At 41.1% G+C, this 24,238-nt stretch overlaps 1 protein-coding gene across 1 annotated transcript in view; it reads right to left on the bottom strand.

Annotated features, from left to right (window-relative positions):
- Positions 1-22,779, bottom strand: part of fam98b (family with sequence similarity 98 member B) — a 44,812-nt gene extending 22,033 nt beyond the window's left edge. Inside the window, exons 1-5 of the mRNA XM_067991370.1 lie at positions 22,504-22,779; positions 17,011-17,159; positions 9,018-9,152; positions 4,674-4,855; positions 4,509-4,589 (exon numbers count right to left, since the gene is read on the bottom strand). Coding sequence (XP_067847471.1) covers positions 4,509-4,589; positions 4,674-4,855; positions 9,018-9,152; positions 17,011-17,159; positions 22,504-22,541 — 585 coding nt within the window. The 5' untranslated portion in view covers positions 22,542-22,779. The remainder of the gene's footprint in view (positions 1-4,508; positions 4,590-4,673; positions 4,856-9,017; positions 9,153-17,010; positions 17,160-22,503) is intronic.
- Between the last annotated feature and the right edge of the window lie 1,459 nt (positions 22,780-24,238).

Genomic DNA, 24,238 nt, shown 5'->3' on the forward strand with positions numbered 1-24,238 from the left:
GACATACCCAGGGATGGAGACAGAAGAGTCAGGGACGTCAGCTGAGAGGTATGATTCTGTGAGTAGGCTTTGTCAGGCTGTTGCTTGACTTGTCTGTGGGACAGCTCTTCCCAATTTTGGCACATGTCCCCAGTTGCTAGTGAGGAGGACTTTGCAGGGTCCACTGGGCTTGGTTTTCCTTTGTCGTGTCCGGTGCCTAGTGGTCCAATGCTGGATGGTCTGTCTGGTTTTATTCTTATTATGACTTTATTTAGCGAGATTTTACAACTGAATGGCTTGCTGGGCCATTTCAGAGGGCAATTAAGAATCAACCACAGTGCTGTGGGTCTGGAGTCACATATAGGCCAGACCGGGTAAGGATGGCAGGTTTCCTTCCCTAAAGGACATTAGTGAACCAGATGGGTTTTTACGACAATCCGGTAGTTTCATGGCCACCATTACTGATACTAGATTTTATTTAATTAATTGAATTTAAATTCCCCAGCTGCCGTAACGGGATTTGAACTCATGACTCCAGATTATTAGTCCAGGCCTCTGGATTACTAATCCAGTAACATAACCACTATGCTACCGTACCCGTGAGGAGGTCAGGGTGTCAGATGGACACCACCTCGATTCGTGTGCGGTTACATGTCTAGAAGGTGCCAGCAGTGGGTACACTTACCTTTGTTGCAGCAAAATCCTAAATTCTGGAGCAAATATTGTGTTTTTTTTTAAGGCTCTCTTTCTTGATGGCTTTTTGAGCTGAGCATGAGAAAAATAACCTTTTGTCCTCTTGTGACGCTCTAGCTACAAATATTGGCACGGTGAAGTCTGCAAAAACGTTTCTCTCTCAACTTGTCGTCTTCTCCCTCCCTTGTGCATTCATCCACAAACCCATCTGACCTCAACACATTTGAACAAAGTTATTCAATCTATCATGAAATACAAGATTCATCAACTCCAGGAACTCTCTTCTCTAGATTAACTCTCAATCTGGATTCAAGGAGGAAAGGTCAACTGATCACATGCTTCTCTGACACAGGATTGTGCATATGAACATAAATTGTGTCTCATATCCACAGTACACAAGATCTGCAGCTGTATATGCAAATACAGACCTCACTAACTACTTTAGATCTAGTCATTCTTTCATAGAAGAACAAAGACTTGCATTTATATAGTACCTTTTATGACCTCAAAAAGTCCCAAAGCACTTTACAGCCAATGAAGTGCTTTCTTTTGCAGTGCAGTCACTGTTGTAATGTAGGAAACACGGCAGCCAATTTGCGCACAGCAAGCTCCCACAAACAGTAATGTGATAATGACCTGATAATTTTTTTTTTTAAAAAGTGGTGTTGGCTGAGGGATAAATGTTAGCCAGGACACTAGGGAGAGTTCCCCTGCTCTTCTTCAAAATAGTGCCATGGGATCTTTTACGTTCACCTGAGAGGGCAGACGGGGCCTCGGTTTTAACGTTTCATCCAAAAGACGGCACCTCCGACAGTGCAACACTCCCTCAGTACTGCACTGGATTTTGTGCTCAAGTCCCTGGAATGGCACTTGAATCGAAAACCTTCTGACTCAGAGGTGAGAGTGCTATCCACTGACAGCCATAGAAGCACTACTGGCCATCCATCAGCTCTCAGATATAGCAATTAATACAACTTGCCCACCATTCATTTATGTCCTTGTAGAGTAATCTAAGCAATCCAAACGAACTACTTACTGATGACTGTACACTCAATAAATCCATTAAGTCCATCTGTCATACTGCAGCTATTTCCAAGATGATCTATATTGGAATGGGCAATAGGCCCAGATATGGAAACTGACATGTAATACTGAAGTCAGATTCAGCAGAAAACAATCTAGGGTACAATACCATCTTCATAAAAATAAAACTACAGGCTAAATTCTAACTACTGCAACTGACATCACCATTTAAAAATAAATTTAAAACAATGACAATTCCCAAATTATTAACCTCCGCAACACATTTCCCTGATTTGGTATAATCTACCATGCAATCCTTTCCTCCATCTTGATGCCTACATTTGCTTTTCTGTAAGAATACCAGGCAACAATTGCAGGCACTTGTTTACAGTGAGATCAAATTCTGTATTTATTACATGGGATTCTGGATTTGAAACCACTTTTTTGGGGACTGTAATTGGGACACCACATTTTCCTTGAAAACAGAAAACCAGTGGGGTTGTCTATAATAAATATACAACGGAAATATTGTTTGTTGTTCAGTCACCATTAACCTGAATATCAGACAAATTCAGTTTTTATGACATGGGATTCTGTAATTTTACAATTGTTTGGGGATAATATTCTGCCTCTTTTTCCATGAAACCTTTTTTTTTAGTATCCAACAGTTTTCATGACGCTTTTATGAAATACTCTGCTCTCTAAACAACCCTGCCACTAATATTTTGAAAAGCATGAAATTCACATATTAAAAAGATTTCAAATTAACATCTGCAAGACACTAAAAAATGTCAGCTTAGAAGGGCTATATTAAAAACTAGATTTTTAAAAATTCTTTGCATTAATAGATTTCATTGCCTTATCTTTCTCCCAATTTTCTCCCTTGAAGGTATTACTTCATACAGCAGTATAGTTTCACGGGTGCCAGTGCCACACACAAGACGCCATTCTTCATATGCAAGTTTTGGAAGAATATTTGTCCACTGCGTACATCGCTGCCGAACAAGATCCTGTCCTACAGAAACATTAACACTGGCCAACAATCAGTTTAAGATCCCTGGGTGATCCAGGGATCCAGGGTGCAAAGGTCATCTGCAGCACTCCTACTGCGTTCCCAATACTACTACTGCCCCAGCTACTTACTACTGCTGCCCCGGCTATGACCAAACCTGGGTGATTTCTGTACGGTTAAGTTCTGCAACAGACAGTGCACTTACCTAGTATCGCCACCATTTAAAAAATTTGAAACAAGGACCGAGCTCATAGTTTTCCATCATTACCTAACAGATAGCCTAGCAATGTTACAGATGAAGTGATAAGGCATGATAAGAAATGTACAGCTTCTATCTTTACGTGTTTTCTATGATAGAACATAAAAAATAAAACGCTGAATTGTGCAAATAGAATGTACAACAAATATCTAAATCAGTCTGTACACTAACACAAATAAATGCAGACCTATAGGAAGGGCTTTGTATTAAACATGGCCCATTTAAAGTTTACATAACAGTAACAGTTGCAATTGGCAATTCGTTGCAACTGAAGCTTTTTGGAACATTTGAGAGATGTAATGAGGTACTTTATAAATGTATGTTCTTTCTTTCTGAAGTTCTTACACAATATATTCATGTGCTATATCTACAGAATGCCATAGCAGAAACCATATATCTGAATGTACTGCAGACTTTGCTTTTGTCAATTTCGTTCAGTGGTAGCACTCCCACCTCCAAGTCAAAAAGTTGCAGGTTCAAGTCCCACTCCACCCAAATCTAGGCCAACACTTCAGTGGATTAAAGGAGTGATGCATTGTTGGAAATGTCGTCGTTAGGCAGAGAAGTTAAACCGAGGCCTCATTTTCCACATCAGATGGACTTTAAAAGAAATCTCAGCATGTTTTCAACAAAGAGCAGGGAGTTTCTCCTGGTGTCTGGCCAACATTCACCCCTCACCACCAAAACACATTAATTGGTCATTATCTCAATCTTGTTTGTGGGACTTTGCTGTGTGTAAGTTGGCAGCCATGTTTGCCTACACAACTAAACTTCAAAAGTAACTTTTTGGCTGTGAAGTGCTTTGGGATGTCCCAAGGATGTGAAAAGCTATATAACAAATGCAGATTCTTTCAACTTCAGAAACTTTGAGCTCGAATGCAAACAGTGCAAGACACTTCCTGCATATATAGTCATCTCAGACAAACATCCAGTTCCTATCATGTCACACAGGTGCCGTACATTAGAGGCCTTAAGCTGTTCCTGCATATTAAATCAAACTTTTCTCTTCCAAGTCTAACTAAACCAAACCTAACAATATAGTGACTTAACCCCTCAAATATAGTTTTAGGCCAACTGCATCTCAAGGCTAAATACCAATCGAGGCTAAACTCCACACTCTGCTGACTCTTTGCTGTGCACCAGTCTCTTGCTGCTTAATACCGTTGATGTTAGCTCATTATTAGACTAGTTAAGGCATATAGTTAAGCTCAAGTGTCAGCCTGGCTCATTGGTAACTTTGAGGTCAAAACTTCAGCATATAATTCAGGCTGACACTTGCAAGGTTCCTATGATTTATGTGGATGTTAAAAATCCCATAGCCCGATGCAAAGAGGAACAGTTAACTGCCAGTGTCCTGACCAATATTCTGCCTTCAACCAGCACCATCAAAAACACATTTAGTGGTCATTCATCTCATTGCTGGTTGAGCGATATTGCTGTGCACAAAATAGCTGCGATGTTTACCCACATAACAGTGACTGCAATTCAAAATAATTCATTCTATGTGAAGTGTTTTCTTCTTTCTTAAAAGCAGTCCCTTACCCAGTGGTCAGGAGTTAGTGTTAGCTTCAGCAATGGTTCTCCCACATGGTTTTTTGGAATTTTGGAAGTAACATTTTTCACCTGAGAGAACAAAATATATTTAGAAGTGGTTCCAATGGAGCAAATAAACATCAGGTATTGAGAAAAATAAACTGTAGCACAAACCTTTTCCTCTACAGTCTGAAATAACTGTGCATCGGCAGCACCAGATACAGGACAGGGCAAACCCAGTGTTGTACAGATAGATTTAATTTCCCGACGAACTTCTTCATTGTCTTCAGCTTTAGACACGGTAGGGGATTTACAGTGCAGGATCCTAGCAGTTTGAAGCTCAGACGACAGATATACTGGAAGCAAACAGATATAGACAAGAGGCCTTGTACCTTTTTAACAAGTCTGTAGTTAATATATTTAAAAATGTACTGATCAAAGCAAACAGTTGTCAATTTCCTTTGGAGAGGAAATTAAGCAGCTAATTTACTTTAGCCTCATATATTTTATTTATTAAAGCAACAACGCCTTATTAGTTGCTCTTCAATAAGGCAGGTTCATTTTACTACAGGAGACTAAATGCTCCAAACAAAATTCATCTTGTGCTGAGAAAAAAAAAGCAAAGTTCTGTTCATTATCACAAACACATTTCCAGCATAGTGTACCAGACAATATGTGCAGAGGATCAATATTTAGCAGAGCACATTGCAAACTCTCCACAGATTTAAAAAAATAAAATAAAACATTTAAATAAAAAACAATTCTAGGTAAAGTTTAGTTAGAACTAATTCTGCTTTGTAAACTTAGAAGGACTTGCATTTATACAGTGCCTTTCACAACCTCAGGACGCCCCAAAGCGCTTTGGGCATATAGGAACAGGAGTAGGCCAGTCAGCCCTTCGAGCCAGTTCCACCATTCAGTTAGATCATGGTTGATCTGTATCTTAACTCCACACACCCACCTTGGTTCCATAACCCTGAATATCCTTGCCTAACAAAAATCTATCAATCTCAGCTGTGAAATTTTCAACTGACCTAGTCTCAACAGCTTTTTGGGAGAAAAGTGTTCCCTGAACAGCCTGGTTCTAATTTTATGGTTAAGCCCCTTGTTCTGGATTCCCCCACCAGAGGAAATTGTTTCTCTCTATCTACCCTATCAACTCCTTTAATCATATTAAACACATCAATTAGATCACCCCTTAATCTTTTAAACTTAAGGGAATACAAGCCTAGTCTATGCAACACGTCCTCATAATTTAACCCTTTTAGCCTAGGTATCATGCTGATGAATCTGCGCTGCACCCACTCCAAGGCCAATATATCCTTCCTGAGGTGCAGTGCCCAGAACTGAACGTAGTACAATAAATGGGGTCTAACCAGCGCTTTATATAACGGTAACATAACTTCTGCTCCTTTGTATTCCAGCCCCCTTGAGGTACAGGCCAACATGCCATTAGCCTTTTTAAATTATCTTTTGTACCTGTCCACCAGCTTTTAATGATTTCTGTACTTGAACCCCTAAAACTCTGCTCCCACAGTTCCTAGCTTTTCACCATCTGTTAAATACTGTGATCTATCTTTTTAGGTGCAAAATGGATCACACTGCCCCACATTGAACTCCATCTACCACAGTTTTGCCCACTCATTTAATCTATTAATGTCCCTTTGCAACTTTCTACTCCCATCTACACTAATTACTTACTGTACCACTTAGTGTCGTCAGCAAACTTGGACATGGGGCCCTCTATTCCTTCACCTAAATCATTTATAAATATATAGTGAAAAGCTGAGGCCCCAGTACAGATCCCTGGGAGACACCATTAGTCACATCCTGATAATTTGAGTATGTACCCATTATCCCTACTCCGTCTCACATTTCCCAACCAATTCCTTACCCAACCAATGAAGTACTTTTGAAGTGTAGTCACTATGGTAATGCAAGTCCTTCCTTCTTGTAAACTTGGTACGTTTAAAATAAAAACATCACACATGCTAATTCAGAGCAGAAAGTTCCCCAACAGATTAGTAGTAGATGCACAGTATGGTCTAATACAACAACTTGCTTTTACATAGGGCATTTTTCTAAGTTAAAGGTGCTAAGGCACTTCGTAGAGGCATAATCAGACAAAAATGGACACTAAGCCAAAGAAGATATTAGGACAAGTGACTAAAAGTTTGATCAAAGAGGTGGATTTTAAAGAGAGCCTTAAAAGAGGGAGGGGTCTGAGGGGGGAATTCAAAAGCATGGGGCTTAGATGACTGAAGGCACAGCTGCCAATGATGGGGTAAAGGCGGAGGGGATTATGCACGCGGAGAGTTCGGGAGTGGGGGGGGGGGGGGGGGTGGGGTGGTGCTGAAGGAGGTTGCAAAAATATTGAGGGGCAAGACCATGAAAGGATTTCAACACGAAGATGAGAATTTTAAATTAGAGGCGTTGGGGACTGAGGTGACGGGTGAGCGGGACTTGATGCGAGATAGTTACAGGTAGCAGAGCTTTGGATGAGCTGAAGTTAATGAAGGGTGGAAGTTGGGAGGCCAGCCAGGAGAGCATTAGAATATTCGAATCTGGAGGTGACAATGGTATGGATGAGGGTTCCAGCAGCAGATGGGCTACAGCGAGCAATATTATGGAGGTATAAGTTAATGGTCTTTGAAGATGGAGAGGATGTGGGGTCGGCAGTTCAGCTGGGGGTCGAATAGGATGCTGAGATTGCAAACAGTCTTGTTCAATAGCTGCAGAATCGGTAGCGCGATACCAAGTTTTGTGGTGGGGGCCAATGATGGTGGTTTCGGTCTTCCTAATATTTAATTGGAAAAAGATTGGGGCTCATCCATGACAGGATATCAGACAAGCGGCCTGGCAACACAGAAGCAGTGGAGGAGTCAAGAGAGGTGGAGGAGAGGTAGAGCTGGATGCCATCAGTGCATACGTGGAAACTGACACCATGCCTACGGATGATGTTGCCAAGGGGTTGCATGTAGACGGTGAAGAGGAGTGGGCCAAGGATAAATCCTTGGGGTATTCGAGAGGTAATGATATGAAGGTAGGAATGAAAGCCATTGCTGGAGATGCTCTGGCTGTGATTGGATAGGTAAGGCTGGAACGAAGTGAGGTCAATCCCATTGAGTTAGGAGATGGAGGGAAAACATTGGAGAAGGATGGTGTGGTCAATAATGTCAATGGCCACAGGAAGATCGAGAAGGGATAACGCATCACAATCAGAGGACGTCATTAGTGACTTTGATTTGTGGCGTTTCAGTACTTCAGGGACAGAAACTCGATTGGAGAGCAAACATGGAGTTGCGGGAAAGACGGGCACGGATTTGAGGGGCGATGTCACGTTCAAGAACCTGTGAGATGTAAAGGAGGATGGAGATTGGGTGGTAGTTTGCAAGAATAGAGGGATCATGGTGGATTTTTTTTTTTTTTTGAGGAGGGGGTGATGACGGGGGTTTTGAACGGTAGGGGGACAACACCCAAGAGGAAACCGTTTACAATGTCGGCTAGTACTTGGGCCAGGAAGGGAAGTTGGATGATCAGTTTAGTGGCAATGGAGCCAAAGGAGCAGGAGATGGGCCTCATGCACAAGATGAGTTTGAAGGCGGCATATCGAGAGATAGGAGAAAACTAGAGAAAGGCGCAGGTTCATGGCTATGTGGGGGGGGGGGGGGGGGGATGGAGGTAGCAGCAGAGGCAGCTAAACAAGTGGTCTGAATCTTAGTGATAAAGATGTCCACAAGCTCCTTGCAACATTGTTGGGGGGGGGGGGGGGGGGGAGGATGGAGGAGTTTAAGGACAAGTTTGGTCCTGGAGCAACAAAGCCGGGGATTATCTTTGCTCTGCAGGATGATCCTGGAGTAGTGGGTATATAGACTAGGATGTCTCAAGTTTGGTTACGGTTTTGTTGAGATAGCTGACCACAGATCGTGTCTTTCCTCCTCGACTGAGAAAAGTGGGGGCGAGGTAAAAGGAAAAATCAACAAAGTTTCCCATCCTGATTGCTATCCAGTGACTCTTATTGGACAGCATGCATTTGGATGGTGAGAGGACATGATCACGCTTGGGTGTGATGCCTCCACAGTCAAACAGCATGTTGACATTCACTATGAGGCAAGCTTGATGGACCAGCTGGTGTTTTCCTGCCTGTCAATTTCGTATTTAGGTAAACAAGTGAAGAACAGCCACTTTGAAAAGTTACCATGTGGCTGCTTAAGCAAAAGATCCTTTCTTCAAAGCTCCAGTCAAAGACTGCTCTGAATTCTTGTAACAAAGTATTTTGGGGACATCTTGTGGTGAATGGTGGTGAGTCAGGCATAGCCTTAAAACGCTTCAGATGAAAGTACCACACAGTGCTGCCAAACAGTATTACTACTTCTAAAACAACTTACTTTGCACATCCATTTCTTTGCCGTATGCTATTAACAATTTTACTGATTAAATGCAACAAAAGATTCCAGTAGCAATTCCTATAACAAATTCATGGAAAATATCAACTATAAGAATAATAATTTAACTTACACAGAAGTTTTAAGCAGTCTTCCTTCTTTTTTAGCCTCTCTTTAAAATCTCCTGTGAGAAGCGCTGAATAAGGGCAAGACATCTCTTTTAGGAAGCCATTAATCTCCAGCAGAAAGCTTTCAACATCATCTGCACCTTAAATAGCAAGAGCCAGTAGAATTAAAAATTTATGACAAAATAAGTAGAGAGAAAGATAATGCATATATTTTCCTTTAATACTTGTCAAGAAGCTGAATCTACCCTAGAAAGCAGGATATTCTAGGTCACAAATCTCTCCCACCAATTTTATAGCACCATGGTACCAAAGCAATATATCTCGTGAACAGACAAAACTCACTCAGAAATGGCAGCTGTAAAAAAAGACAAGCAGCTCTGATTCCAACCTATGCCACTAACTCTGTCTGCTATCTATCAGGACACTTAGCTCTAGCTGATCTAATGCCATGTACTGAAAATTTATAACATTTGTTCCATTAAAATTTGACAAATCTGTCATGTACAACACTAATACACATTTCAGTCCTGAACAATTAACCCTGACCTGTAGGACACAGAGCTGATTGATGACTCCTCAAATCATAAAATGAGGGCGAGCATTTGTCTCGACCTAACTCAGCCATCCAAAAAGGCCACAACACTCCCCCTACTGCAGTCAAGTGGCTTTTAAAATAATTTCACTGTTTTCAACCCCACTGTTCTAACAGGAAGTTCATTTCATGAATTGGTCACTCTGTATGGTAACAAGAAATTCCTGATAGGAGTCTTAAATTTGATTTTTTACTAGTTTGAATGTGTAACTCCTTTTTACTACTTGCTGAATTTGACAAGATAACTGACATTATGTTTGAAAACTCAATAGTCCAATCTTAATTTCAAACAAAGTTATAGCATGTTATATATTATTCAATTCGGTAAGATTTCCTCTATTATTGTATATAAATAATTCATATTTGATGCTGACATAGTCAAACAAGTCAGATAATCTCATTGAAGCCCATAAGATCACATGGTGCATAACGAACCCAACTCAGGAGGGGAAAAATATTTTATGATGTAGGTGTATATATGGATGCATGCATGACACGCAAAGGCGCGGACAAGTCTGGCCTGGCTGTGATCCCCTCCAGGGTTGTGTAGTTTGCACTCTCACCATCACACAAGAAGAATGGTCACAAACACATCAGAAAAAGGATGGGGGAAGAAAGTGGATTTTAAATGATTTAGGGTTAATGATAGCAAATTTATAAGAACCTTTAAAACAATCAACCATTATATTTAATTAAGGAATATCAAAATTCACTGGTCATATTCATAGAACTGCACCAAATCAAACTGAACAGGAATTGACAAATAAGCCTTAAAAACAGGTAATATAGCAAAAGGAGTAGGCCATTCAGCCCCTCGAGGCTGTTCTGCCATTCAATTAGATCATGGCTGATCTGTATCTTAACAGCTTGCATTTATATAGCGCCTTGGTTCCATAACCCTTAATACCTTTGCCCAACAAAAAAAATAATCACTCAGATTTGACATTTTCAATTGACCAAGCCTCAGCAGCTTTTTGGGGGAAGAGTTCCAGATTTCCACTATCCTTCCCCACATAGAACGCCATCTGCACAGATTTGCCCACTCAATCTATCAATGTCCCATTGCAACTATTTACTGTGCCACCTAACTTGATGTCATCAGCAAACATGGATATACGGCTCTTTATTCCTTCATCTAAGTCATTCATAAATATAGTGAAAAGCTGAGGCTACAGTACAGATCCCCGGGGAACACCACTAGTCACATCCTGCCATTTTGAGTACATACCCATTATCCCTACTTTCCATCTCTTATCTTCTAACCAATTCCCTATCTATTTCAATAGCTTGCCTCCAATTCCATGTGCGCTCATTTTTGAGAAGTCTCTTGTGTGGAATCTTATCGAATACCTTCTGGGAATCCATAAAAATAACATCCATAGACACTCCCTTATCTGCCACGTTAGTCAAAAAATTCAAATAGGTTCAACATGACTTACCATTTACATAGAAACTACAGCACAGAAACAAGCCATTCGGTCCAACAGGTCCATGCTGTGTTTATGCTCCACATGAGCCTCCTTCCACCCTTCTTCATCTAACCCCATCAACATATCTTTCTAGTCCTTTCTCCCTCATGTATTTATCTAGCTTCCCCTTAAATGCATCTATGCTAATCCTTGTGGTAGCAAGTTCCACATTCTAACCACTCTCTGGGTAAAGAAGTTTCTCCTGAATTCCCTATTGGATTTATTAGTGACTATCTTATATTTTATGGTCCCTAGTTCTGGTTTCCCCCGCATGTGGAAACATCTTCTCTATGTCTACCCTATCAAACCCTTTCATAATCTTAAAGACCTCTATCAGGTCACCCCCTAGTCTTCTCTTTTCTACAGAAAAGAGCCCCAGCCTGTTCAATCTTTCCCAATAGGTATAACCTCTCAGTTCTGTTATCATCCGAGTAAAACTTTCTTGCACCTTCTCCAGTGCCTCTATCCTTTTTATAATATGGAGACCAGAACTGTTCACAGTACTCAGAGTGTGGTCTAACCAAGGTTCTATACAAGTTTAACATACCTTCTCTGCTTTTCAATTCTATCCCTCTAGAAATTAACTCCAGTGCTTTGTTTGCTTTTTAATGGCCTTTAAAACATGTGTCGCTACTTTTAGTGATGTGTAAGTGTACCCCCAGAGCGCTCTGCTCCTCTATTCCATTTAAACTCTTATTTTCCAAGCAGTATGTGGCCTCCTTATTCTTCCTATCAAAACGTACCACCTCACACTTACCTATATTGAAATTCATTTGTCAATTAGGCACCCATTCTGCAAGTTTATTAATGTTATCTTGTATTTTGTTGCAGTTCTCCTCAGTATTAATTATACCCCTCCCCAATTTGGTGTCGTCTGCAAATTTTGGAATTGTACTTCTGATTCCAGAGTCCAAATTGTTTATGTAAAGGGTGAACAAGTGGTCCCAGCACCGATCCTTGTGGAACGTCACTTCCCACCTTTTGCCAGCCTGAATAACTACCTTTAATCCCTACTCTCTTTTCTGTTTTGTAGCCAGGTTGCTATCCATTCTGTTATTTGTCCCAACTCCACACGCTCTGACCTTAAGTCTTATGTCTACTATGAAGTACCTTATCTGAGGCCTTTTGAAAGTCCAAATATATTACATCATCTGCATTACTCCATCTACCCTTTCTGTTACTTCTTCGAAGAATTCAATAAGGTTGGTCAAGCATGACCTTCCCTTTTGAAATTCATGCTGACTATTCTTTATTATATTTTTGGTTTCTAGATGTTTTTCTATTACATCTTTGAGTAAGGATTCCATTATCTTTCCTACCACCAACATTAAGCTAATTGGTCTATATCTCCCTTTTTAAATATAGGAATTGCATTAGCTGTCCGCTATTCCCTTTTCTAATTAATTTTTATATATGTATGTAGTAGTGCCTCTGCTATCTCTTCCCTAACTTCTCAGTGTTCGTGGATGCACTCTATCCCAACCAGGGGTTTTATCCTCCGAGCTTGATTACTTTATCAATTATCTCCCCCCTTTCTATCTTAAATAACTTTATATCTTTTTTGATCTCTTCTTCTAATGTTATGCCCACTATGTTAGTCTCCCTGGTAAATAGTGAGGCAAAGTAATTATTTAATATTTCTGCCATTTGCTGAGAGTTTATTGTGTGTATCCCTTAGTGATCCTTTCCTGATTTTTCTGTGTCTGTATTTATGTGTCTGTAGAATACCTTACTATTTCTTTTTATATTCCTCGATCATTTAATTTTGTAGTTTCTCTTTGCCATCCTAATTTTTTTTAAACTTCTTTCCTAACCTTTTCGTTGTCCCCTTTGTCAGTCTCTCCTTTGTTGTCTATGTACTTAGTGTATGCCTTTATCTTTAGTTTCAATTTTGCCCTTATTTCTTTATTCATCCATGGTGTCTTATTACTGGCTAGTTTGTTCTTGCTTTTTAGTGGGATATATTTATCCTGGACTCTATTGATCACCGTTTTAAATGTTTCCCAGTGCTGTTCTATCTCTGTCAGTAAATTTTTCCAGTTTATTTTCCTTAGTTCCATTTTCATCCCCTAAAAATCATATTTTTTCCCAATTTATTACTTTGGTCTTTGTCTTACTTATGTCCTTCTCAATCTTTGTCTTAAATCATATTATGTTGCGATCACTATTGCTTAGATGTTGCCCTACTTTTCTTATCTGTTCTGGTTCATTTCCCATTACTAGATCCAGCAATACTTCCTCTCTAGTTGGGGTTTTTACATACTGGGTAAGAAAGGAGTCCTGCACACACTGTAAAAACTCCATTCTCTGTACCCCTTTACCTACCTCTTCGTGCCAGTTTATTTGGGGGTAATTAAAATCTCCCATGATTATTATTCTATGTCCTTAACTCATTTCACATATTTCTTCCTCCACTTCCTTTCCACTATTAGGTGGTCTGTAGTATACCACTATTAGCGTGGTCGATTTCTTATCTTTTATTTCAATCCATATGGATTCTGTTTCTATCCTTCTGTTAGTTATGTCCCTTTTTTCTACTGCCATTATGTTATCTCTAATTAGTACAGCTACTCCACCATCCTCTTCCTTCCCTATCCTTTTGGATTATGTTATAACCTGCAATATTGAGTTGCCAATCCTGTTCTTTACGTAGCCATGTTTGAGTTACTCCTACTATATCTAGTTCTTCACCACGGATTATTGCCTCCAGTTCCCCCTTTTTATTTTGGGTGCTGTGTACATTGCTGTACAGGCAGTTTAATTCATCTTTAATAGTTGTTCCTTTTACTTTATTTTTAACAGTCCTTTTATACTTCTGTTTTATAACTGTATTTGTTCCTTGACCGTTCATGTTATCTTTATTCCTTACTTTGTTCTGATCTTTACACTCATCTCCTGTTTCTTTTATCTTTAAGCTTTTGTTATTGCTACCAGATCCCTCCCCCCATCTTGCTAGTTTGAAGCCTTATGCAACGCCCTATTTATCCTTTCCACTAGGACTCTGGTCCCATTGCAGTACAGGTGGAGCCCGTCCTAGCAGTACAGCACTTTCCTGTCCCAGTACTGGTGCCAGTGTCCCATGAAATGGAACCCCTCCTTCCCACATCACTCCTTACAAATCCATGCTGGCTCTCTCTGATCAGTTCATATTTGTCTGAGTGCTCAGTCACTCCTTGCTTAATAACAGATTCTGGTAATTTCCCCACAACAGACATTAGACTAATAGGCCTATAATTTCCTAGTTTCTCTCCTATCCTTCTTACATAATGGGGTAACATTGGAAATTTTCCAACCCAAGAGGACAATTCCTGAATCAAGAGTGTTTTGGAAGATGACTAGAGCATATACAATTTCCTCACCTACTTCTTTTAATACCCTGGGGTGCAAACCATCAGGTCCTGGAGATTTGTCTCTCTTTAGTCACATTATTTTCTCCATTACCATCTTTTTTTAAAAAAACATATTAAATCTAGTAAGTTCCTCTCCTTGATTTATTTTTAGTTTTCCTCATATCTCTGGTACTTTATCCTCATCCTTTATATGTCTGCCATTTTCTGATTTTCTATTACAGTATCACCTGTGTCTGTCTTTAAGGGGCCCACATTACTCTTAGCCATCCTCTTAATATACCTGTAAAAACTTTTAGTATTGTCCTTGATATCCCTCGCAGGTTTTTTCTCGTATTCCCTCTTTGCAGCTCTTACTACTTCCTTTGTAGTCCCTTTGCTGTTCTTTGTATCTCTACTATTCTAAACATTTGTATGAGCCCTTTCTCTTTGTTTTATACTATCTCTCACTTCTCTTGTTGAACAAGGTTGTTTAATTACACAAGCAGAGCTCTTGCCCTTTAGTGGTTATGTACAGGTCTTGTATTCTACCAAATACTTCTTTGAACACCTCCAACGGTTTATCTGTAGTTTTATCCATTAATAGTTCTGCCCAGTCTACGGTCAATTTCTGCCTCATCACTCTAAAGGCTGCCTTACCTAAATTTAAAACCGTAGTTTCAAAAATAATATCGAATTCAATCATGCTATGGTCACTGTTAGCTAGGTGTTCCCCTACCATTGGATTGTTGATTAATTCAGGCTTACTACTCATCACTAAATCTAATAGGGCCTGTTCTCTTGTTGGTTCAAGAACATATTGTTCCAGAAAACTGTCTCAAATATACTAAAGAAATTTGCTGCCTTTGGGCTGTTCTGCTTCTCCCAGTCTGTGTGAAAATTAAAGTCTCCCATTATAACTATTTTGTTCTTGCAAAAAGCATCTCTGATCTCCACGTTTATGCATCCCACTACTTTATCACTGCTATCAGGTCTGCAGACAACTCCGGTCAAAATCTTCCATCTTTTTCTGTCACTCAATTCTACCCAGAGTTTCTACTGCCTGCTCACTCTTACTGATAGCTCCTTTTTTCTAATGCTGTAATAGCGTCCTTTATCACTATTGCTACTCCCCCTTTTCCAATTTCCCTGTCCTTTCTAAAGACCATAAAGCTTGGTATATTTATCTCCCAGTCATGCCCAGTTTGTAGCCAGGTCTCAGTGGTGGCCACTATGCCATACCCTTTAAGCTGAATTTGCACTTCTAATTCACTTGTTTTATTCCTTATGCTACGTGCATTAATGCATAAAACTCTTATTTGGGCAACAGACTCAACCTACCCTGCCCTTTTGTCCTGATGCTATTTTCCTCACATTTTAACATCACATTCCTTGTTTTTCATTACTGCTGTTGAATGATCAGTTATTTTGTTATTATTTTCCATATTTTTTTCCTGAATCGTAAGTATTTATATTACATTACCTTTAACACTATTGAAGATCTAGACTTTGCTCTCTTCCCTTTGTCTTATCTTGAGGCAATTTTCACTTTTATTTCTGCCCGAGCTCTCTCCCCTCTTCATTAAATTTCTTCCAGCTCGCTTTCAGCTAGGGCCATGGTCCCATTCTGGATAAGGTGCAGCCCGTCCCAGCGATACAGTTCCTTCCTGTCCTAGTGTCCTAAGAAATGGAACCCCTCTTTCCCACACCAATCCTTCAGTCACATATTTACTTTCATAATCTGTTTGTCCCTATGCCAATTTGGACCTGGTTTGGGTAATAAGCCAGAGATTATTACCCTCAATGTCCTGCTTTTTAATTTAGTTCCCGATACTCCCTCAGCAGCACCTCCTCCCTGTTCTTTACTAAGTCGTTTGTCCCAACATGGACCATGACAACTGGATTTTCCCCCTCCCTTTCTAGATACCTTTCCAGCAACTTCGAGATATCCCTTACCCTGGCACCAGATAGGCAACACACCCTTCGGGACTCTCATTCGTTACTGCAGAGGATGCTATCTATCCCTCCAATTACTGAATCCCCAAAATTACCACGTTTCTATTCTGCTCCACCCCTCGAGAAAGGGGATTCTACTGAAGATAGTAGATTGATAAGAAGTCTTGCTTCTTGTAGCAATTAATTTAAAATCACATTTAAGCTGCCTTCACCTAGCCAATGTTACTGGATGTAAAACTGGTAGGGGTAAATTGATCCTATCAGCTTCTGTCTATATTTAAACATGGACTAACTGAGTATCATTTCTAGGATAATTTTCAACTTCAGAATTTGACATAATTTTGCCAAAATATTAATTGAACTTCCCAATTAAAAAGTTATGATACAGCCATTACAAGGATACATAAACCACTATGACACAGGTTCTTACCTAAGATTTTACATATAATGAGAAGTAATTATTTTCTCCTCAGAGAGAGCATATGGAGTGAAACTTCAAGCTAAACACTACCCAGAAACATTTTTTTTTGAGGAATTTACAGGGCCATGGAACATGCCTGTCTGGTCTCATGGTCATTTTTTCTTAGGAGAGGGGAAGAAGAGGGGGAAAGCACAGCGTTTGAACAATAGAGGTTTGATACTAGATGGTACTTACTGGTAGTAGCATTTATACTTTCTTCCAAATGACACAACATTTTAATTTGTGAAGTTAACCACACACAGAGTTCAGTAAATTCTAAAGAGGATGGCCCAGTTTCAACTGCTTTCAAAAGAGCTGCTTCTTCTATCAAGGGTCCACTGTACCTGCATCAAAAAGAAAATGGAGATACCATTTACCACACGGACTGCAGCGGCTCAAGGCGGCGGCTCACCACCACCTTCTCGAGGGCAATTAGGGATGGGCAATAAATGCTGGCCTTGCCAGCGACACCCACATCCCATGAACAAATAATAAAAAAACTGATGAATAGAAGTAGAAAGCACATATCAAAACTTGGGTCGAATTAGTTTTAAATAGAAAAATTATCGCAGGAATAAAACAGAATTTTTACAGCTTTATGGAAACAGACACGATTAGAAGACTTGTAAAAGTAATGTAAAAACTGATCTTCAAATTCCAGAATAGCAGAGAAAACGGGACAAAAACACTACAGGGATCACAGGCATTCTTCTGGGAACGGTCACAGTATTTGCAAAACTTACTGAGGTCCGATGAAAGTAACAGAAGATAGCAAAGGAGGAAACTGTCAGAATTTTAGAAGATTTTTCAAAATTTTCACTAAAGAGTTGAGCACAGAGCCAAATGTGGGAAATAGAGCTCAATAATTCACAATCTGTAACCGCATGGACCGGCATATTCCTCACTCTACCATTACCAACAAGCCAGGGGATCAACCCTGGTTCAATGAGAAGTGTAGAAGAGCATGCCAGGAGCAGCACCAGGCAGACCTAAAAATGAGATGCCAACCTGGTGAAGCTACAACTCAGGATTACGTGCATGCTAAACAGCGGAAGCAACATGCTATAGACAGAGCTAAGCGATTCCACAACCAACGGATCAGATCAAAGCTCTGCAGTCCTGCCAAATCCAGTCGTGAATGGTGGTGGACAATTAAACAACTAACGGGAGCAGGAGGCTCTGTAAACATCCCCATCCTCAATGATGGCGGAGTACAGCACGTGAGTGCAAAAGACAAGGCTGAAGCGTTTTCAACCATCTTCAGCCAGAAGTGCCGAGTGCATGATCCATCTCGGCCTCCTCCCGATATCCCCACCATCACAGAAGCCAGTCTTCAGCCAATTCGATTCACTCCACGTGATATCAAGAAGCGGCTGAGTGCACGGGATACAGCAAAGACTAGGGCTCCAACAACATCCCGGCTGTAGTGCTAAACACTTGTGCTCCAGAGCTAGCGGCGCCTCTAGTCAAACTGTTCCAGTACAGTTACAACACTGGCATCTACCCGACAACAAGGACAATTGCCCAGGTATGTCCTGTCCACAAAAAGCAGGACAAATCCAATCTGGCCAATTACCGCCCCATCAGTCTACTCTCAATCATCAGCAAAGTGATGGAAGGTGTCGTCGCCAGTGCTATCAAGCAGCACTTACTCACCAATAACCTGCTCAGTTTGGGTTCCGCCAGGGCCACTCGGCTCCAGACCTCGTAACAGCCGTGGTCCAAACATGGACAAAAGAGCTGAATTCCAGAGGTGAGGTGAGATGAGATGAGATGAGAGTGACTGCCCTTGACACCAAGGTAGTATTTGACCGAGTGTGGCACCAAGGAGCCCTGGTAAAATTGAAGTCAATGGGAATCAGGTGGAAAACTCTCTAGTGGCTGGAGTCATACCTACCACAAAGGAAGATGGTAGTGGTTGTTGGAGGTCAATCATCTCAGCCTCAGGACATTGCTGCAGGAGTTCCTCAGGGCAGTGTCCTAGGCCCAACCATCTTCAGCTGTTTCATCGATGACCTTCCCTCCATCATAAGGTCAGAAATGGAGATGTTTGCTGATGATTGCACAGTGTTCAGTTCCATTTGCAACCCCTCAGGTAATGAAGCAGTCCGTGCCCACATGCAGCAAGATCTGGACAACATCCAGGTTTGGGCTAAGTGGCAAGTAACATTTGTGCCAGACAAGTGCCCGGCAATGACCACCTCCCCTTGACATTCAACGGCATTACCATCGCCGAATCCCCCACCATCAACATCCTGTGGCCACAAGAGCAGGTCAGAGGTTGGATATTCTATGGCAAGTGACTCACCTCCCGACTCCCCAAAGCCTTTCCACCATCTACAAGGCACAAGTCAGGAGTGTGATGGAATACTCTCCACTTGCCTGGATGGGCAATGAATGCTGGCCTCGCCAGCGATGCCCACATCCCATGAACGAATAAAAAAAGTGTATTTGAATACTCATAACCAAAACAAAATGCATCGCAGTACTACATATGAAGTCATTACAAATCAAAGGAAAAGTGAATGGAAAAAATTGGCAAAGTAAAGTATGTCACTTAACTGGATATTTTAACTTTTTTCAAAAAAAGTCTAACCTGTAGGAAAAATTTGATTTTTTTCCCCCCCCAACTGATATTTCCATGACCTTCTGCAGACATGTAACATTGCCACTCAAACCGATTTTAGATATGGGCTCCATAATCAAGCAGACTGCAACATCTTTTTGTGCTTTGAATGCCACTGTTCAATTATATGAAGCACATAGCTGACATCAGCTGAAGGGGCTTATGAAGCTGAAATGTAGGCTCTCTGGGAATATTTTTTTTAAATTCCTTTAAGGGGGGGAATTAAAAGTTTCATAACTAGGTGGGATTATATACAGCAAAGGAATATCCCCTAAACTTACCTTCTATAAGGAAATTAGGGGAGAGGTAAGCAGAGCTGTAGCAGAAATTTTCACAAGTTAATAGCTATAGGATACCAGAAACTTCAAACATTATGCAGCTATTCTGAACTTATTAAAAAAGGTTAGAAGCACAACACTAGGAATTACAGCCTTATGGCATTCTACCTTATAGTGGGTAGAATACTGCAGTCTATACTGTAAGTAATTGAAATCTACTTAAGATCAAAAGGTGGCAATTCCTAGCCCCCAGTATTATCATTACAACTTCAGTAAAGTGTAATGGTGGGTGTTAAATTTTTGTGCATCCGTACTACAAATTTTTACCCTTTTTAAGGATTTCAGTAAAACCTCAAGGTGGGTGAGTGAAATTCTTACATTATGACCATTTGATTTCTGAAAAACATTAAGCAGTACAATTAGAGTGTGCCCATCCTAACTTGGTTTGTGTCTCAAGGGACCATTCTGAGTTATGCTGGTAGGGTGAAATACCGGTGATTATAGATCAATCACAAATGATTTGAAAATAAGAGGCAGAATGATTTTTCCCACTCAAAGTTTCACATTTATGAACTGCTTAATTTTGGTGGGGGGTGAAAGAGAGAAAAGAGTAGAGTGCACGAGAACAAACAGAGCAAGCAAGTGCAGAGAGCAAGAGTAATTGAAAAGGGAGAGAATAAGTGAATAGAGGGAGTGGTTAAAAAAAATTGGTGTCAGTCTTGATCAGTGGTAGCACTCTCATCTCCGAGTCAGGAGGTTGGGGGGGGGGGGGGGGGAAATCAAGCCGCACTCCAGAGACTTGAGCCCATAATCACAGCAGACACTTCTCATCCGAAAGACAGCACCTCCAACAGTGCAGCACTCCCATAGTACTGCACTGAAGTGTCAGGTCAGGTATTATGCTCAACTCGAGTGGAACGTAAGCCTACAACCTTGTGACTCAGGTGAAAGAGCTACCAACTGACTTTATATCATAGTAGGTACAGCACGGGAGGAAGCCATTCAGCCCATCGTGCCTGTGCCGGCACTTTGAAAGAGCTATTCAATTAGTCCCACTTCCTTGCTCTTTCCCCGTAGCCCTGTAATTTTTTTCCTTCAACTATTTATCCAATTCCCTTTGGAAAGTTACTATTGAATCTGCTTCCATCACCTTTGCAGAACATTACAACTCATTGCATAAAAAAAATGTTTCCTCATGTCACCTCTGGCTCTTCTGTCGATCACCTTAAATCTGTGTCCTCTGGTCACCAACCCTTCTGCCACTGGAAACAGTTTCTCCTTATTTACACTGTCAGAACCGTTCATGATTTTGAACACCTTTATCAAATCTCCCCTTAACCTTCTCTGTTCAAAGGAGAACAACCCCAGCTGCTCCAGTCTCTCCACATAACTGAAGTCCCTCATCCCTGGCACCATTCTTGTAAATCTCTTCTGCACCCTCTCTAAGGCCTTGACATCCTTCCTAAAAAGTGTGGTGCCCAGAATTGAACACAATACTCCAGATGAGGCCTAATCAGTGTTTTGTAAAGGTTTAGCACAACTTCCTTGCTTTTGTACTCCATGACTCTGTTAATAAAGCCCAGGATGCCATATGCTTTAATGCTTTCTCAACTTGTCCTTCAAAGATTTGTCTACATACACCCCCTTTAAAATTGTACCATTTAGTTTATATTGCCTCTTCTCATTCTTCCTGCCAAAATGCATCACTTCACACTTCTCAGTGTTAAATTTCCCATCATGTGTCTGACCATTTCCCCAGTCTGTCTATGTCCTCCTGAAATCTGTTACTATCCTCCACGTCGTTTACTACATTTCCAAGTTTCATGTCATCTGCAAACTTTGAAATTACACCCTCTATAACCCTAGTCCAGGTCATTAATATATATATATCAGAGAGAGCAGTGGTCCTAATTCTGACCCCTGGTGAACACCACAGTATACTGACATCTCAGTCATGATGTGGAGATGCCGGTGATGGACTGGGGTTGACAATTGTAAACAATTTTACAACACCAAGTTATAGTCCAGCAATTTTATTTTAAATTCACAAGCTTTCGGAGGCTTCCTCCTTCACATCGTTCACCTGACGAAGGAGGAAGCCTCCGAAAGCTTGTGAATTTAAAATAAAATTGCTGGACTATAACTTGGTGTTATAAAATTGTTTACAATTGACATCTCAGTAACTTTTTTTAATAAAGCATTATAGAGTATCACTAATGGCATGCATTTCAGCACCTGCACTGATCCGTTATTTAATCAGGCACAAAGCCAGACTTTCAAATGCTACCCCGATTTTATCATAACCGCACAAAACAGGAGATTTTTATTATCAAACAAATTGGAAAAAAAACTACAAGATGCAACAGTATCTTATAGTTTACACAAGCTCCCAGACATTTTGTGGCACTAAACTAACTTCTTTACTCAGTTTTTGGGGAGAATGTGGAATGCACCATCACAAGGAGTAGTTGAGGCGAATAGCATAGAAAGCTAGATAAACACTTGAGGGAGAAAGGAATAGAAGGATATGCTGATTAGATGGATGAAGAGGAGTGGGAAGAGGCTCCTGTGGAGCGTAAACGGTCGGCACAGACCAGTTGGGCCGAATGGCCTGTTTCTGTGCTGTACATTCTATGAACCCATTCCTCTTTTTTAAAAAAAAAACGAAACGAGCGTCACCCCGGGCTCATCATCCCTTTGATTTCTTTCCGTCTTCATTTTTATCAAATAAATTAAAACCAAATCACACCGGCTATGTGTAAAATTAAGCGATCTCAGGCTTACCCCAAAGCATCCAACATGTCCAGGACGTCGTCCTCCATGGTGAGGGGCCGGGGATTAGAAAATTAACGTGCCGGCACCCTGCAAACTTAGGCCGGGCCAGGCCTGACCGGACCAAATCCAACTAAAGCACCGACCCCGGGCACAGACCAAGCCGCCGCTCGGCGACTTCCAGTTCTCGCTGTTTGTGAATTTACTGGATTCGCTTCTTTCAAACCTCCTCCCGCTCCTTTGTTTAATAAAAAAAGGAAAAGGAAACCTCTCCCTGCTTAAAACTTTTTGACTTCCCAAGACAGCGCCCTCCCAGCGGCGGGGAGATGGGACTGCATATAATTAATCCAACAAAAAAAAAGCTGGAAATACAATAGTTAAAAAAAGACATTTTGGGTGTAATGCGCCCTCAGAAGTCCAATAGGATCTTTTTAAATGCTAGTGCTGGAGAATGGAACAATTTCCCTTTTGGCCATCCAGTATCAGCAACAAGCATTTCCAGATCAAGGTTATCACAGCTAGCTGCAGAGTAAAACTCCCTACACCAATAGTGTGCAATCTCAGAAGAATACACTGTACTACACTGCTGCGGCATTTTTCCCCATTTCCCCACAAAACAGCACATCTGAGGGAGATTTTTGGGGCAGTTATATCATTTCTTATAGAGCCCTTGCAGCGAGCAGACAATGCTGGAGCTGAATCCTAGCACGGGAGGTGAAAAGACACTGTCTAACCACACCCCTTCATATTTAGTACACCAGGGAAGGACACTTTGTAGAGACAGGAAGCTTGTGCTTGAGGATGACAACTTTTGCATTGCCAAGTTCAAAATTTGGCACCTTGCACTTAAATAGCATTTGGAATTGCACAAAACTTCCCAAAGTTTTTCATAGTTTTAAGTACGGGGCCCAAGCAGGAGAGGTAGCCAAAGACACTGTCAAAGAGTTAGATTTTGAGGAGTATTTTCAAGATGAAGAGAAATGCAACAAAAAGCGATTTAGGAGGGAGTTTCAATGGGAGTATGGGGCCAGATACCTCAAGGCACTGCCATTAGCAGTCAAGCAGGTAGAGAGAGGAGAAATCACAGTAAACCCGCATTGGAAGACCAAAAAGGTACAAGCATAAGGCTTAAAGTTGCAATGGTAGGAATGGACGAGGCTACGGAGGAATCTGAAAATGAGCATGCGACATTTGAAGTTGATACTTTGGGAGAAGGGAAGTCAGTGGAGCTCCACAAAAAGAGAGGTGTTAGGTGAGTGGAGCTTTGTGCGAGATAGGATGCAGGTGGTGGAGTTCCAGAAGAGTTGGAGTTTATTACAGATTATCTGGTAATTTATCTCAATGCTGTTTCTGGAACCTTGCTGTGTGCAAATTGGCTACCACATTTACTTACATTACAACAGTGACTACACTTCAAAAATACTTAATTGACTGAGAAGCACTTTGGGACATCTTTATCCACAGGTCCAGGTTAGACATGGCCCATGGGGGTGGTCGCTCCCACCGTCTGCCTCTCTTCCGTGGCATTCTCCGCGCCCGGGTGGCCCTGGAGAGGGAGCATGCGGCGTCTGCCGGTACACTTGAGGCTTTCCGTGACTGGTGGGCACCGCAGGGACTGGAGTGCATCCTGGACCGATATAATAAAATTTTAATTTGACACTTATTTCAGGTTTTTTGGTTTTCTGCACATGAACATAGCCTAACCCCCCCCGCCCCTTAGAAAAGGGGGGCCTAAAACACAAAAAAG

This window comes from Heptranchias perlo, chromosome 10 (assembly GCF_035084215.1).
Source record: "Heptranchias perlo isolate sHepPer1 chromosome 10, sHepPer1.hap1, whole genome shotgun sequence".
Taxonomy (NCBI): Eukaryota; Metazoa; Chordata; class Chondrichthyes; order Hexanchiformes; family Hexanchidae; genus Heptranchias; species Heptranchias perlo.